Source organism: Pinus tabuliformis, chromosome 3_1 (genome assembly GCF_031772625.1).
Source record: "Pinus tabuliformis cultivar Carrire ecotype Pingquan chromosome 3_1, CPIR1, whole genome shotgun sequence".
NCBI lineage: Eukaryota > Viridiplantae > Streptophyta > Pinopsida > Pinales > Pinaceae > Pinus > Pinus tabuliformis.
The window spans coordinates 132,033,333-132,051,646 of record NC_142301.1 but is presented as its reverse complement, the minus strand read 5'-3'; the positions used below and the strand labels follow the sequence as shown (position 1 = coordinate 132,051,646).

Here is an 18,314-nt window from a genome sequence, read left to right as displayed (position 1 = left end):
GAGGTATGGAAGCCTATCATTTCTGATGAAATTAATATCTACCCCTGTTCTAAGCGTTTCTTTACAGTAGATTTTGAAAACCCTAAAAGCAGACAATGTATTCTAGATTCCGGCCCTTGGTTTTGGGAAAACTCAGGCCTATTCATGAAGCCATGGAACCCATCATTTGATCCCTCAACAATAGTCATAACCTCAGCACCAGTTTGGGTGAGATTGCCAAACCTACCCTTGCATCTCTGGAATTTCTCCTCGCTAAAAGCCATTGGAAATACAATTGGGAAATTTTACTGTAGGTGCCCAAAAACAGAGGAATATGCCAAAACCACCTATGCACGCATCTGTGTGGAAATGGACTTCAGCGCCGGATTCCTAGCTGAAATAAACCTAACAAGTAAAGACTATGTGTGGAACTAGAAACTCGATTATGAAAGTGTCCTCTTCAGATGTCGATCCTGCTTTGAGACAGGCCATCTAGCCAAAAATTGCCCAAAAGCCTCCCAGAAAAATTCTGCTAGAAAGAATCACCACAGATCTACATGGTGGGAAGGAGCACAAAAAGAACATTACATTGTCATCAAGGAAGAATACTCTCCAGAAAACTCTGAATTGCAAGAAATCGGGCAAGAAAGAAACAACTCTCAAGACAAGCAGGGGAAAGCCCCGCCCAACAGCAAAAAAGTGAACTCGACAACCCCTCAAGCATCAACAATTATGAGGATTCGAATACCGCACAAAATAAATCTTCATTTAACAGCAAAGCAGATCTCCCAGACCAAACTTCTTCTCCGACTATCTTCAAAAGGACGAACACAACAGATCGCGAAGCTAAGACACCAATGTCCCAAGAACCAGAAGAGATGAAGGAGATGCAAGATAAAGGAAGTTGGAAGACCATAGAGAAAAAAAAAAAAGAAAGCTACAGCACCAATCTCGCCAAGAAAGATGAGAAGCCAGACAATTAAGAACTAAGAAAATTATAGGTCTGATAGACCAATTTGGTCTCAGTGGACGTTAACCACCATCATCATCATCATCATATTAATTGATTATTTATATTTTCATTATTGTATAACTTTTTGTTAAATTCCCTCAAACCCATTGTTAGATTCGCTGTAAAAATTCATGCTGTCTCATTAGTATTTTTAGCAAATATTTATTATTTATCTCCAACGTCCCCTTGGACCTTTGAATTATCTCCTTAACCATTTGACCTTTGAATTCTCTAATTTACTCTTGAAATCTTATTTTTCCTATTTAATAATTCCATTGTTTTTCCCTTTTAATAATTTCCTCCTTTATCCTCATTTTAATTTAATTTAATCATCCATTTTTACTTTTAAATGCTTCTAATAATTTATAATCTTGTATATTTTATTTATTAGTTGATTATAATATATTTCTATTTTATTATTATTAACCTTTTTCTTAAATAAAAACTTCTTAGTTAAATTCTCAACATTCCCTTTGACCTTTTAATTCTCTCATTACCTCTTTGACCTATGAATTATCTAATTTACCTTTTAACTATAATGTTTCTCTAACACCTATAAATTAATCTATTATATTTTATTTATTAATTGATTATAATATATTTCTATTTTTTTAATTAGAATATTAATATTATAATTATTAGTATTACTAACATTAATATAAATAATTAAGATTATTATTAAGTATTATTATTAGTAGTATTAGTATTAATAACACTATTATTATTAATATTAATAGTGAACATTAGTTTAATTATCATAAACTGAAGATTTGGTCATATTAATAATACTATTAATACTAAATACTAATATTAATAATACATAATACTAATAATAATACTTATTAATATTAGCATGAATGATATGAATATTAGTATTATTTAGTGATACTAAAATTTATATCCATTATTGGTAATATAAATGATAGTACTATTTATTAAAAAAAAACTATACATAATAAATAAAAAATAATAATAACAGTCGTTATATAAATTAAATAAATATTATAGCCGTTGAGATAATAAGATAATATATTAATAAAATAAATACAAAGTTTCAAGTATAACCTTTTATAAATTAATAAATATTATTAAAACCTAGTCAAATATAACCATTGAGTTAATAAGGCAACAAAATATATATATATTAAATTAACAATTAATAAATTAATTTAATTATATTATATTATATTAAACTTTTTCTTTTCTTTCCCTGGTCAAAATTAGTCGTTTCCTTCTCGCTGTTAGGTTGACCTGTCCCCCTATTTAACCTTTTTCTAGATCTGTTTCTTCATCGTGTCCTATAGATGAACCACACTTGTTGGTTCGAAACGCGTCGACCAAACTTCTTCAGAAAAACATTTGATACATTATAATATGGATAACAGAAACTTGAATTCGAATATTTCTATTTTAATATTATTTACCTTTTTCTTATATAAAAACTTCTTAGTTAAATTCTCAACATTCCCTTTGACCTTTAAATTCTCTCATTAACCCTTTGACCTTTGAATTATCTAATCTACCTTTGAACTATAATGTTTCTCTAACACCTATAAAAACTGGCCTACAATCTTTTCAATTCATTCTGCTTCATTTGGTCCGTGAGGCGGTGACACTGTTTATTTCTAATTTAGCTTTGAACTATAATGTTTCTCTACCCAAATACCTGGATACTTGAATTTTATTTATTTTATTTTTGTTATTTCTTCTTATTATTTGAATTTATTTAGATCTAGGAATCTAATCATCTAGAGGCTTTTAAAGTCGTGAACACTGGAGGCTTTCAAAGTTGCGAACAATTAATGATGAGCAATTATTGAATTGAAATTTTATTTTCTATTTTTATTCAGGATCTATGAAAAGAATGAATTGTTCCAATTTCAACTAATGACTCGTTATTTTTTTTTATCTACCAAAATTAGTAATATCATCAATCTTAACATTCTTCCGCAAGCTCCAATATTTAAAATTGCTTCACAAGGTTCTTACCAACTATCCATCTACTCTTTGTTAGGATATTCCGACACATAGGATATAGTTAAGTTCAACTTGGTCTAGTATAGAGTTAGGTTAGAGTTAGGTAAAGTGTGTTTCTTTACCGTTGTACATTTTGTAACTTACAATCCGACGGTCACGATATGTAGTGATCCGACGGTTCACTCTCACCTCGGTATTACCGACACTTGATCCGTGGCTTGACACCCGATTGGTCCATGAGTTCTATTTAAAGCGCATGGAGGGTCATTGTTCGGGTAATCCGTGCATGAGAGAAGCTTATGTAAATTTTCATTCTTTGATTAATAAATTGTCTGTACCCACGTTGGGACAGGCCGTGGACTGTTTCCCTCCTTGCACTCTGAGGGTTTTAACCACGTCAAAAATACTGGTGTATTGATTTGAGATCTGGTTGTGAGCGGTGTCCTTTTGGTATTCTTCTGTGGAACTTACCCTGTAAATTCCTACATGGTATCAGAGCTATTTGAGGGCCGCGTCCGTTGGTGATCCAAATCTGAAGCCGGTAGAACTGCATGCGGCTGTCGTTTCCTAGATCTGCTGTTTCTGACTGCTTTCGGGCCGAGAGGACTGCTCTGTTGCATTCGGAGCATCTGTTTCAGTGAGGAACCCCTTTCGTTTCACGCGAAAAGGTTTCCGGTAGCCCTAGCTGCGTCATTTTTCAGATCGGGAGGTATACAGTGTTTTTTTTTGCAGTTTACTGTCATTTTCTCTCTGCTTATTTCGGTTTCGGTTTATTTAGCCTTTTTTTTTTCCCGGATCTATACCTTTCATTTCTGCGTATGCTCTTTGCCCTGCGACTCTGTGCGATCTGGGCAAATCAGAAACAGAAAGAAAGGATTTTTCTCATGCGTATGCTCTTTTCCCTGCACCTTAGTGTGATCTCGGAAAATCAGAAACATTGAGGAAAATATTTAGTTTTTCGGCTAAAAGCTAACTTTGAGATTTTTTTTAAATTTCTAGTTTTTTGGCTAAAGCTAACTTCGAGCCGTAAGGTTCGTTTTTCTTTGGATATTCGTGTTGGGTTTTGTGTTTTGTGTTTTGTAGGGGAAAAGAGTCTTCCCAAGGCAAGCACGCAAATCGAGGCCCCCCCCCCCCCCTCTCTCTCTCTCTCTCTCTCTCTCTCTCTCTCTCTCTCTCTCTCAAATCTTTTGTATAGATCAATTGGTTCAAAGACCTTTTAAGAGAGTAGAGGTCTTGGGTTCAAGTCTCCATTTTGTGGGGGCGGATTTTTTCATTCCCGCACATTCGCGCACTTTGCCGGCAACGTCAACAATTTTTTTTCAAAAAGCCATAACTTCTTCATCCGGAAGCCTTTTTCAGAGCCGTTTTTTTTAAAACCGCCTATTTTTTCGAGATCTATCCATTGGACCACTCACTTTCAGCATCTTCAGCTTCAGTTGTTTTTCAAAAATGGAAAGTCCATGCCAAGTCATTCTTGACAGCACTAACTACTTCCAATGGGTCGCCTACATGGGAGATTTACTTAGAAGTAAAGGTCTCTTCAGAATAGCCACAGACCAAGAGAAGAAACCCAAAGATGAAGACAAGGCCGAAAAATGGGAAAATCGACAAGATCAAGCACGTGGCTTGATAGGAATGTCTGTTTCTCCTGATCTTAGATTCCACATTGCAGAAATTGAAACTCCTCATGAAGCATTAGAAAAACTTGCTAAAGTTTTTGGGATTAAAAATGAAATTAGATCCCATCAACTTGAAAATGAGCTGCTTACTTTGGATCCTAATAATTTTTCTTGCATTGAAGATTTCTTGTCAAAATTCAAGAACCTTAGATATCTCTTGGAAGGTGTTAAAGTTAAGAAAGATGATGGTAACCTTATTTATTCCATCCTCACTAAGTTAGGGCCAGCCTACTCTGTATTTGTTTCCACTTTCCATTCTACCAGGGAAGCTTTCATTTGTCAAGGCAAAGACTACAAGCCCCCTTCCTTTGACTCCTTTTGTGATTCCTTAATAAGAGAACAAGAAAAACTCTTACACCTTGGTCTTCTTAATCTTGGAAACTCTTCCACAAAAGCGTTAGCCGCCCAGCAGTATCCAAATTCAAAGAATCCTAAGAAGTCTTATCCTCAAAGGAATGGTCCTAAACCAACTCAGCCTCAAGATGAAAGATCATTTCAGCAATATGATAAGCCCAATAAAAACAAATGGAAGAAGACTGAAAGACATTGTAACTTTTGTAATCGAGATGGCCACTTAGAATCTAAATGCTTTAAGAAGATGGAAGCCTTGGAAGCCGCAATGAAGAAACATAACATCCATCTGGAGCCTACTTCAACTTCAACTTCCGGAACGGCATTTTCTGCATGTCATCGTCAATCATCTCAGTCTAGTTATGCATTAAATGTATCTTCTTCTTCTTCTCATTCTCATGAGTGGCTCATTGATTCTGGAGCCTCTTGTCACATGGCCAAAAACCAAGCCATGTTTTCTTCTTTAAATGATTGTAACACCAAAAATATATATGTTGGTGATGATAGATCTCTTAATGTTGTAGGGACTGGAACTGTTCATCTAGACAATGGTCAGTTCAATGATGTATTATGTGTTCCAAACTTATCCTGCAACCTTCTATCTGTCTATCAGATAACTCATTCAGGTGAAGGTAAAATCGTTGAATTTTCACCTCATGATGTTGTAATCAAGGATCTAAAAGATCCTAAACAGATTCTAGCTACTGGTCTTGCTGATGATTCCAAAAGGTTGTATAAGTTTCACAACTTTGGGTCATCCCATCTTCCCTCAGTATTTGTTGCTCATAATGATGAAGTGAGCAAACTTTGGCATGAGCGGTATGGTCACTTAAACTATCGCTCCCTTCAGCATCTCTGTAAAGAAAACATGGTGACAGGTCTTCCTATGGTATCTTGCAAAGATGGTGTTTGTTCCGGATGTGTACTCGGAAAACATCATCGGGACAGTTTTGACAAACGTGCCTCTTGGCACGCCTCAGCCCCTTTACAGCTTGTGCACAGTGATTTATGTGGTCCTCTTCCTGTTGCTTCATTCTCTGGCTGCAAGTACTTCTTAACTTTCATTGATGATTTCTCTAGACGCACTTGGGTATACTTCTTAAAACTCAAGAGCGAAGTATTTACCACCTTTTTGGCCTTCAAAGCATTCGTTGAAAAACAATCTGGACATCAAATTCTTAAGCTAAGAACTGATAATGGTGGAGAATATGTTAAAAATGCATTCATCACCTTTTGCACCGAAAATGGCATTCAAATGCAACATACTGTTCCATACACTCCACAACAAAATGGTGTAGCTGAAAGGAAAAATCGCACTTTAAAGGAAATGGCTAATTGTATGCTGCAATCTAAAGGACTCAGTCTTAGTTTTTGGGCCGAAGCAATTAATTGTGCAAATTATATAATCAATCGCACTCCTACTAAGGTTCTAGAGAATATCACTCCAGAAGAAGCTTGGAGTTCCATTAAACCAGATGTAAGTCACTTTCGTGTGTTTGGAAGTGAAGCATGGGCCCATATTCCAGATGAAAAGCATAAAGCCTTAGAACCTAAGAGTGAGAAATGTACTTTTGTTGGATATTCTGAAGATGTAAAAGGCTATAGACTTATTCCATTTAAGTCCAAAAATGTTATCATTAGAAGAGATGTAAAATTTGATGAAAATAAATCGGCCTGCGAGCCTAGTCCGGCGGATGTGCCACCTCTTCCCATCTCTTCTATCTTTGAGAACATTTCTTCTTCTGATGATGAAAGCGAGGATGATAATCCTTCCCCACCTTCTCAGGATCCTCAACTTCCAAGATGGGTCCGTGCTACTCGGGATGCAGCAGGTGATCTTGCCGGTGATCCTACAGATCAGCGACGTACACGTTCTCAGTTTGAAAGAGCCTCTTCTTTACTGGCTCAAGCTCCAGTGAATCATGATCCTGACACTTTTGCAGAAGCTTCAGGCCATCCACATTGGGAAACAGCTATGAATGAAGAATATCATTCATTGATGACAAATGATACATGGGATCTTGTTCCTCTACCAAAGGGACGCAAACTTGTTAGATGCAAATGGGTTTACAGAACCAAGTATGGACCAGATGGGAAAGTTAACAAACATAAAGCTCGTCTAGTTGCTAAGGGCTTTTCACAGGTTGAAGGCATTGACTACACTGAAACCTTCTCTCCAGTTGCCAAAATGAACTCTATCCGCCTTGTTCTTTCCCTTGCTGCCTCTTTAAAATGGGAAGTACATCAAATGGATGTTAAATCTGCCTTCTTGCATGGGGACTTGCAGGAAGAAATCTATATGGAACAACCCATTGGCTTCATACAAACAGACTCCAGCCTCGTTTGTCGCCTTAAGAAATCCCTTTATGGCCTCAAGCAAGCTCCTCGAGCTTGGTATGCCAAAATGGATAGCTTTCTTTTAGAATCTGGCTTTTCTAGGTGTCATTCTGACAATACTGTCTACACCAAGAAAGTGGGCAACTCTCTCATCATCCTTGTTCTTTATGTTGATGATCTTATTCTTACTGGTAGTGATCCCAACCTTATAAACCATGTGAAGTCCAGCCTTAAAAAGAAATTTGAAATGACAGACTTAGGACACTTACACTATTTTCTCGGTCTTCAAGTCTTGCAATCCCAAGAGGGTATTTTCCTTTCCCAGTCCAAGTATGCTTGTGATATTCTTCGTCATTTTCACATGGAAGACTGTAAGCCAGCCCCTTCTCCCTTTCAGTCTGGAGTCAAACTTTCAGTCTCTTGTACTTCTCCTGAAGTTGATGCTACCTTATACCGTCAACTTGTCGGAAAACTCTTGTATTTAACCCATACTCGTCCTGATCTTTCCTTTGTTGTTGGCCTTGTTGCTCGTTTTATGCAAAACCCCCGTGAAAGTCATTGGAAAGCAGCTAAAAGAATACTTCGTTATGTTCGAGGTACAATACAGTTTGGGATTCATTACAGTGCCAAAGCAGCTCCTCTGTTAGTTGGTTTCACTGATTCTGATTGGGCTGGTGACCTTGATGATCGGAAGTCTACTGCCGGTTATGTCTTCACTCTTGGTTCAGGACCTATTACATGGGCTTGTAAGAAACAGGCTGCCATTTCTCTTTCGTCAGCAGAAGCAGAGTATCGTGGTGCCGTGGAAGCTAGTAAGGAAGCCTTGTGGCTTCGTCAGATCCTATCAGAGTTTGGCTTTGAGCAGCAGCATCCAACCACACTTTGGTGTGATAATCAAAGTGCCATTCAGCTATGCAAAGATCCAGTCCAGCATCAGCGCAGCAAACACATTGAACTACACATGCACTTCATCAGAAAGCTCATTCTTGACCATGTTCTTGAAGTGCAATATTGTCCAACGGATGATCAGGTTGCAGACATCTTCACAAAGGCTCTCACAGAGGCGAAGTTCACTAAACTTCGATATATGCTTGGAGTTCAGGAAGTTGTCACTAAGGGGGGATAGGCTCTAGTGCCTCCTTCCTTCTCCTATTGTGTCATATTTGTAAATCCTTCAATCCTATCCCAAGTTGTTCTTAAGGGGGGATGTTAGGATATTCCGACACATAGGATATAGTTAAGTTCAACTTGGTCTAGTATAGAGTTAGGTTAGAGTTAGGTAAAGTGTGTTTCTTTACCGTTGTACATTTTGTAACTTACAATCCGACGGTCACGATATGTAGTGATCCGACGGTTCACTCTCACCTCGGTATTACCGACACTTGATCCGTGGCTTGACACCCGATTGGTCCATGAGTTCTATTTAAAGCGCATGGAGGGTCATTGTTCGGGTAATCCGTGCATGAGAGAAGCTTATGTAAATTTTCATTCTTTGATTAATAAATTGTCTGTACCCACGTTGGGACAGGCCGTGGACTGTTTCCCTCCTTGCACTCTGAGGGTTTTAACCACGTCAAAAATACTGGTGTATTGATTTGAGATCTGGTTGTGAGCGGTGTCCTTTTGGTATTCTTCTGTGGAACTTACCCTGTAAATTCCTACACTCTTTCCAATCATTAGTAGGTTTTCAACTTAATTTGATGACCTAATTGAAATTTGGTTGTAAAAACATTCTTGAAAAAGTTCTTATTGTATAATAATGTTAATTTTTTGGTTGATGTAAATACCATAAATATTATATTGTTGTACAAAATTTAGCATTGGAAAACACTTTAGATGATTCTCAACATACAACTACAATTTTCCCGTGGTGCCATGTGCATTTGTTACTTTTACCCAAACTCAACTGTATTTAATAGTTGAAAATGATCCAAAGAAGATAAAACTAAGACAGGTTTTGCGGAGGGTTGGCCCTCGCTCGATTTCAAATATTTTTTTTGAATAAATGGAGAGAATTTGACGTAAAATTGTTTGTCATAGCAAATTTTGGCCGTCAAATATTATGATGGAAAACTTAATATGCACACCAAATTGAAATATGTAGAAAAAAATTGGTTCCTCTTGTGATATAGCTGACTCGATTATGGACCTCGTTGCCCCTTAGTCAATTAATATGAATTTTTTTTGTGTTGTTTGTTACTATGGATGCCACATAGTTGGTTCGCCGTCATTTCTCTTTTTTTTAGCGATTTTGTCTCTGTAGTTTTCTATGCCCTGTGTTTTGATTTCTGTGCTAGGGTAAAGGGTCACCACTCTTGCACTCGCTTGAAAGTGGGATGAATGTAGTGGCATAGTAGTGAAATGGAGATGATATAATGGACATAATAGTGAAAGTGTAATGGAAATGAATGACATTTTCAAGACCCAACACTCTCTATTGAGATTGCTCGGCCTCTTTTCAATTTCCAGAGCTTCCCTGAATTTCCGATAATAGAACTGAGAAACCCTAGCAATGACACTAGCCTCTTCAATACAAACATGATGATTGGTTTTTTCTGCATGCTCAGCTAAAGCCGAAGACTTTGATCTCCTATGCTTAAGTTCAGCTGCGTGTTCACTAATCCTTTGATTGATGGAACGGCTCGTCTCACCAATATAGGGGGTCCCACAGAAACAAGGGATAATATATACCCCTTTCATATCTTTAGGGTCGATAGGATCCTTTGTTGATTTGAGGGACATACGAATGGTGTTAAGGGGCCTAAAGGTTACAGGGATATTATGCATCTTGAGAATCCTTGCAATATTATCAATGGTCCCCTGAACAAATGGAAGATGGACACCTGAAATACGCTCCTTCGGTTCCCTTTTAGTAAGAGAATTCCTGGCAGCTTTTATGAAAGCCTTCTGTCCCATGTATCTACTATAACCATTCTCAACAAAGACATCAAGGAGATGGGATTTTTCTTTCTCAAAGCTCTTTTTATCTGAGATCCTTAGGGCTCTGGTAGCAACGGTATTGAGAACCATCATCTTCTGAGCAGGGAAATGGTGGGAACTAGCATGAAGATACTGCTCCGTATGCGTTTTCTTTCGAAAAACTTGGTGGGAGAGGGAACCATCACTATTCTTAGAAATAAGAATATCAAGGAAAGGGAGGCATCCATCAACTTCCTGCTCTTTAGTGAACTTAATGGCCGAGGATTGACTGTTGAGATGATCGAAGAAGAGATCTAATTCCTCTTGGCCATGAGACCAGATAACATTGGTGTCATCCACATACCTTTTCCAAAGCTTGGGTAGAAGACGGGAAGAGTTAAGAGCCTTGGACTCAAAATCTTCCATAAACAGATTAGCAACGACAGGGGATAGGGGTGAGCCCATTGCAACCCCACAGGTTTGCTCAAAGAACTCTCCCTCAAAACAGAAAAAGGTGGAAGTGAGGAAGATCTCAACTAACCGAGCTGTGTCAGGATCTGTAAGGCGGTTGATAACCTCCAAGGCCTCACTAATAGGGATGCAAGTGTACAGGGAAACAACATCGAAACTAACAAGAATGTCCCTAGGGTCAAGCTTAATGTCCTTGAGTTCATTAATAAAGGAAGTAGAGTCTTTTACGAAGGACTCCGTACGACCAACTAAGGGCTTAAGCCTTAACGCAAGGAACTTAGCAAGAAGGTAGGTAGGACCTCCAATGGTGTTGACAATGGGCCTTAATGGAGCTCCTTCCTTGTGAATTTTGGGGAGACCATAGATCCTGGGAGTGATAGGGTTGCTCTCAATGAGTTTATGGTGTAGGGAACTCACTGAGCTAATGGACTTAATGGCAATAGCCACATTCCTAGCAACCTTTTTAAGGGGTTTTTGGGAAGCTTTTTATAGCTACCGCTATTATGAAGATGATCTAACATCTTATTGTGGTAATCAACCCTGTTAAGAATGACGGCAACTCCACCCTTGTCTGCCTTAAGAACAATGATATCTTTGTTCTGGTTTAAAGATCTGAGGGCTACAGATTCTTCCTTGCTCAGGTTGCTCTTGGGGGGCTTAGCCTTTCTCAAGACAACAGCACAATCCTGCCTAATAGTGTCCTTGATTTTATCAGGTAAACCTCTGATCCCAAACTCAATGTCACAAATGATATCATCAACAGGAATTTTCTTAGGAGCTAAGGCAAAATTTAATCCCTTACTTAAAACTTTAAAAACTGAAGAGGGAAAGGAGAAGCTAGAAAGATTAATTTCTAGCTTCTCCTTTCCCTCTTTGGTTTTTAAAGTTTTAAGTAAGGGATTAAATTTTGCCTTAGCTCCTAAAAAAATTCTTGTTGATGATATCATTTGTGACATTGCGAAGCAGCGAGTCCCTGCACTAAGTTCAGCCTGCATAATACGTGATGTGTCAGTGTCATAGCTATCTTGGCAAGCTCTTAGTTCATGCTAATCTTAATAGCTTACAAAAATGCAGGAGATCTAGTGGAGTACATCTCCAACACCATTATAGGTGTAAGTATGCACACTAAGTTCAGCCTGCATAATCTTGGCAAGCTCTTAGTTCATGCTAATCGTAATAGCTTACAAAAATGCAGGAGATCTAGTGGAGTACATCTCCACCACCATTATAGGTGTAAGTATGCACTATGTGCTTTGAATAGGCAACCCCTGTTGACATGAAGGGATAATAAAAGTAACACAAATCAATTTTGGAAAAGACACAATGCTTGTGCAACAACTTTCAACATGTGCATCATACATACAGTGCAAGTTGAACAAAAAATCCAAACTAGAACTCTCATATGGACAGCACAAATTATGTTTATAGCTGTATCTTCCTAATAAATACATGATATGAGTTCTATTCGCATTCAGTAAGCTTGATACGGATAGATAAGCATGACACAGAAGCTTAACCCTACAGAAACCTAGTCTTTATCATAGTGCAACAGCTTTCAACATGTAACTTCTTACCAAACAAATTGCCATCTGGACTTCTTATTCTTTCTTCTGTATTATGATAACTTGGGTAGGAAGTCTTTGTCATAGTTGAAATAAAGGTTTGCATGGAAGCTAAAAATTTACATTCTGTTTCACATTATTCAAAGAATGTATAAATACCTTACCTTTGGAAATGTCATATGATACAATCCCAGGAAAATTTAGAATATTTTAGGGAAACAACAACGATATTTTGACATGTTATTAGCTAGTGACGCTGGCATTCACTGTTTTGTGGAGTTTCGACAGTCAAAATTATGCCGATTTTCCACTGCAAATACCTGAATTTTCAACGTGAAAATAAACATAGTATATACAAGTATGACAATCTTATACAAACTTTAGAAGCAATGACATTCTTATGAGAATCATTGTACTAGAAGCAATGCACTTTTCGGTCTAATGCCAAAATGAAAGTTACATGAATGATATTTCAATATAGGTTCTGAACCAGATAAAAAAACAAAGATATCTGTAATCTATGGACAAACGTGGCAGACAAACGTGCCGCTGCCGCATTCATTATGGTGAAGAAGCTTACAGAGATAAATCTTTGCTTGTCTTTAGCAGGTATTGAGAGGGATCTATCTGCTGAAAGACTCAATGCAAATACCCTTTTTAACAGTTTCAAAAGGCAAGTTCAAGAACAGTTTGAAGATGTGCACGTTCTAAAGAAGGACCTCCTTTATAGGATCAGTGATCAAACAAAAGAGATAGAGAGAGCTGGGGAAAATCTAAAAGGTAATCAGGAGAAAGAAAACACATTGGTCATTGCCTTTGTAGATGCAATCCTTGTGGCCAAAAAAATGCAACAAAGAAATGACAGGATTATGTAAAATCCAACACCAGATAACAGATGAAGTTTCTAAGACAGTGAGTTACTGAGATTGTAACTCTGCTAGGGACGTGGCATTCAGAGTAATAGAGACACCTCGCTATGCAAACGAAGACAGAGCTTTATATGAAATATGCAAAACAACCGCATGGAATTATGGACCACACAGTCTAATAGCAATAATAGTTACAATTTAAATAATTGTTGAAACTATAATATAAAGTGGAAAACTGGAGTATTTAGAATAGTTGAAAATCTCACAATCCTAATGGTGTGCAAAAAGATATCATAGAAAATTATTTAAAACCAAGAAGAAAATATCAGTATAAGAAGTCATGACGTGTCGTCCGAAAGGGGTGTTTTAAAATCTGAGCAACTAATATCTCTAAATTTTGTTTTAGAATTAAAGAGCCTATTAATATAGATTCCAAGTAAAAGCCTCACAAAAGGTAATACATAAGGTTCAACATCGATTCGGGGGACCGGGGGCAACAATTTCACGATGAAGAGACAGGCGCTTCGAAGGAACCATTTGGTATGCCACGTTTCCGTGCGTACAACATACGTGTTAATAGCCAGACCACTCAATTACAGGAACCTGAACCGGGGGCAACAATTTCCGGTCTTGAAGAAACTGGTAAGGACCTTGAAACTTTGAAGCAAATTCTCGAAGCTATGCAACTTAAGAGCTTTCTACAGTCTGCAAAAGATAGGGACTTGAATCAAGATCAACAATCCAACTTTCCTCAGCACAATAGACTGAATGATGTTGACGATGCATCGAGAATGAGGATCTTCAATGAAGCAAAATTGTTGTCCAGACAAAGAGAAATGCAACGTAATCTTACAAGAGCTTTTGAAGCTCCTATCGTTGTAATGAAGCCTGCAAAACTTCTCAGCAATCTAAAGCCTACAAGAACTTCAGAGATTCTCGGTAATAATCGTGAGAAAGTGCGCTATGGCTCATCGCAGATTGGCTACAAAAGCAACGGCAATAGAGTTTCCAGTCCTAGTAACAACAAATCTTTAAATCATTTTGGCAATGAGATTGCTCCGACTGTAAGGCAAAGATGACAGCGCATGGCAAATGAGGCTTTACAAAGGGAATCTAACTTGAGGAGATCTCGGACCTCATTGTCTCCTCAAACTGCTGCTAGAACAACACAGTCTTCTTCTCCATTGAGCACTGTAAAAAGTCCAAGTTCTTCAAGCCCAAGCAACCAAAGAGTTACAAAACCTGAAATGGAAAAGAAGGCTAGGAATTCAGGAAGCCCAATGAAGGAAAGGGATAATGGCAGAAGTTCTCCAGGGACATAGTCTCCAAAGCCTGCAAGACAAGTTGCTAGCAGAAAGATTGCATCGGACAAAGAACACGGGTCTCCTTGCAATAAAGCGAAGATGAAGGAAGTTTCTGCACTGGAACCTGATGAAAGTGAACTGAATCCAAGCTTGGATAATCCGCTGGTAGATGAGACCTCCCAGCGTTCAGACAGTAACAGAAGTATAATATCTATTTTAGATTTGGAGGTAATTTTTTTCCCTTATAGTATACAATGAATTAGGCATTTTCAACCTTCGAGAAAGAGATTCTTGTTAAGTATTCAGAAATAATTTTCTAACAATTTTTCCTTGATTTGTATACACATGCACATGCAGAAACTATCTTCTGCAAAAATCAGACAAGATGATAACTGTGACGCAGAAAGTGATTATCTCGGAGGAAAAGATTTAGATCGCTGCGAAAAATCATTGGTACCTCCAGAGATTCCTGAGCAGCCAAGCCCAGTGTCCGTTCTTGATCCATCGCTCTATAAGGAAGATTGTTCTCCACCTCCAATTGTGAAGCGTTCCATCACTTTCACAGGTAACATAATGAAGCTTTAATCATTCTGTTAATCATGTTATCTTCAAATAAGCAACATCTGATAAAAGCGCATTATGTTTTAGAATTCCCAGTTTATATGGCTCGAAAAAATTCAGCTTTCATGCTTCAATAAGTAATAAACAGATTTTGAATACCAAGATGATAACTGTGACGCAGAAAGTGAATATCTCAGAGGAAAAGATTTAGATCGCTGCGATAGAAATTTGTGACATAGTAAATTACCTGTGAGACAGATTGAATAGCGGACCCATCTGAAAAGGCGAAAGGAGATGAGGACTCGGGCTGCGGGATGTTGTCGAGCGCACGACATCGAGTCATGGGAGCCAACACAACCCTGCAGGTACGTGAACATGAGTTAGTACCTGAAGCTCACTAGCTTTGCAGAAAAATTATATAAATTACTTGCTCTGAAACTAGACTAGAAATTTGTGACATAGTAAATTACCTGTGAGACAGATTGAATAGCGGACCCATCTGAAAAGGCGAAAGGAGATGAGGACTCGAGGTGCCATTGAGGATACACTGTCTTCGTGATTTTTCCCTCTGCTGAACTATGATTGCTAGCAGAAGCTATTGCAAAGCATAAACAATGAAACCAGAAGGCGTCTAAGAAGAGAAGCGGAAGAGTCCGGGAAAACAATTTGGAAGTGGGAGAAGGGAAGTAAATGCAAGAAACATGGGAAGCAGATGCAAGGTGTTGATATTGGGGACCGCCCTCCTGACACCTGCCGGCAGCCACGGACACCTGCAGCTTAACACCAAAGCACAACCTTGTAACAGCCAACAGGATATAATACCTTAGGAAAGCTTGGCATACCCCGACTGTATGCCTATTCGCACTTAACATTAAACATTAACGAATTAATGTTAGCATTAAAAGGAAACCGCTCACGGTCAGGGCCAGTTGATTGTGCGCAAATACGAGTTTAGGCTATGGTCCGGCCTCTTCCGCCTCGGGAAGAGGCCAAATAAGATGGGAAAGTTTGAGCGGGTAAGCAGACATAGGTTAGTCGGAGAAAACACCGCACAGACATTATAATAACCGCCGTATAACAGACTAGGTAAACACCAAACTAATGCTAAGTCGGGAAATAGCGATTACTATAGTCCCTGCCGGATGCCAGATGGCAGGGACTAATAAATTTAAATATGGTTGGAGGAATCTTTCCGAGCAAAATTCCATGTAATAATATTGTTGTTGTTAGGCACAAGATGGATACAAATCTAGGTAATCATATTATTTTATATCTTGATATTAGCTCACTCTAATTTCTACTAATAACTACTAATGTACACGTGATTTCAGATACACAATTACTCGGAAGGCTACATTGGCATTAAGATCTCACCTAAATTCATTTTCAACCAACATAGCATAGAGTAGGTCTAGGAGTAGATTAGTTACTTTTGTTTTTAATAGTTTTAGCATGTTAATATTTTAATATTTTTTTTGTAAGTATGTACGTATGACTTATCTTGTTAAATCTTCAAAACACATTTAGGATTTTTGAAAGGGAGAATATGAATCAATTATGGATCTTTATTGACTTGAAATAGATTTTTTTTAATTGATAAATTTTCTCTTATTCAACTTGTTGAACATTTTTTTACATCTTAATTCTCTTTCTTTTGAACAAGATTGGATTTGATATTATATTTTGATGCTAATGATGATGTCATATGTAATTCACAGGAGAGTTCCTATATTTTTCTCCACCTACATTTCCTTGTAAAAAGTTTGTGCTGCTTGTTTGGTTTAGATCCCTATGGAAGAACTAATTGTTGAAATTAATCCATGTTGATGATAAGAAACTTCAATTCCAACCAATGGTTATGTCAAGCTCTCATGAGTCACCTTTATTTACAAGATTAGAGGGAAAAATAAGGAGGAGGAATCTATGCCTAAAAGAACCAAGAAAGATGTTGCCCTTTTGAAGATTTGACAATCTCTAGGGAAAATTTTGAGGGAAAATCATTCTCTTGTATTCAACATTTTCATCTAGAACAATCTTCTTTTGTTTTAACTATAATAAAGGAAGATGAAATTTTAGAAGTTACATTCATGGACCTCTTCGATGACTGTCTCTTCTAAATGTCTCTTCGAGCTTCTTATTTTGAAATTTTGATTAGATGCTTCTATGCTATTTAGCTACTTGGGAATAATAATCTTTACATATCTAATATTTTGAATTCCAATGTATTAAAAGAACATGGGGAAAACAGATTTCAATTTGCACAAGAAGTTGTTTCAGATATACATGATATTAAACATTTTTTATCTTGTTTAGGAGAAAGTAGAGTTGATTTTAATAAGGTTGATGATGTTAATGTATTTCCTAGATCAAATATTTTGAATGATGCATTAACAAATAATAATGATTTAGGAAAGGATATTTCGTTTGTGCAGACTTCTAGTAGAAAAACTCGTTTTTCCTCTATTTCCAATAGCCATTACTATTTATATCTTGATATGTTTGATGCTTCTCATGTGTAGATAATTGTACCAAATATTCTTATGAGGAGCTAACTATCAGTGATATACAGTTTGCAAATGAGAAAGATGAAGTGGTGGCTTTGGAATCATTTCAACTCTTGATCATTTAGAATATCAATTGCAAGATAATAAGGAACATTGGCATTGTGTCAATTCCTTATTTTCTTATTTCATAAACAAATGACATTCTTGATAGTGATGTATCAAGTTGAAGATGAACCATCATCAGGATGCTTTCAGGGAAGTTTTCTTTACCTTTTCATCTCTCTTAGTTATTTATCATCTTTCTCATAATTACATTTGTTAAACATTTATGTTTAAGTCTTACCTTTCACTTTTCATTATCAGTTAAGAATTAAAAGGACTTAGTTATGAAATGTTTAGTGTGATTAGTTTTTAAGATTGTGAAGCAAGAATAATTTTAAGAGAACAAATTGATGTAACTATATTGATGAAGACCTTAACATTGATATCATAACTTTGCATATTCGATCTCTGACATTCTTTCCAAGGAGGTCGCGCAACAACATAGGGGGCAGTGGATAATTCAAGAACATCGATATTAGGATATTTATTAGTACTTCCATCGGCCTTTCATAGAACAGGATGGGGATGATTCTGAATGATCTGCCATGATCATTCGGTGGCTATAAGTATTTTTGTTTTCTTCTGTTTTGAACTATATGATCTGTTTATGCGATTATTTACTTGTATATATTTATGCCTTTTATGTAAATATTGATGGTCCAAATGAACATGGAACTGGACAGAATG

General features: G+C 37.2%; 1 protein-coding gene across 1 annotated transcript; it reads right to left on the bottom strand.

The window, feature by feature from the left end:
- Window positions 1–14,566: 14,566 nt before the first annotated feature.
- LOC149186118 (uncharacterized) lies at window positions 14,567–15,893 on the bottom strand. Its single transcript, XM_089409233.1, has 3 exons — window positions 15,492–15,893; window positions 15,269–15,380; window positions 14,567–15,083 (listed from the first exon to the last, which is right to left on the bottom strand). Exons 1-3 carry the CDS (start codon window positions 15,891–15,893, stop codon window positions 15,058–15,060), a joined length of 540 nt encoding a protein of 179 aa, XP_089265359.1. The 3' UTR covers window positions 14,567–15,057.
- Window positions 15,894–18,314: the final 2,421 nt, after the last annotated feature.

What these genes read in the sequence shown, in the direction of transcription:
- LOC149186118 (XM_089409233.1), bottom strand. Translation starts at nt 15,893, where the DNA reads ATGTTAAGTGCGAATAGGCATACAGTCGGGGTATGCCAAGCTTTCCTA. An exon ending in CTATTCAATCTGTCTCACAG is followed by an intron (nt 15,381 to 15,491) that starts GTAATTTACTAT and finishes ACGTACCTGCAG; the next exon opens with GGTTGTGTTGGCTCCCATGA. An exon ending in CTATTCAATCTGTCTCACAG is followed by an intron (nt 15,084 to 15,268) that starts GTAATTTACTAT and finishes CGCTTTTATCAG; the next exon opens with ATGTTGCTTATTTGAAGATA.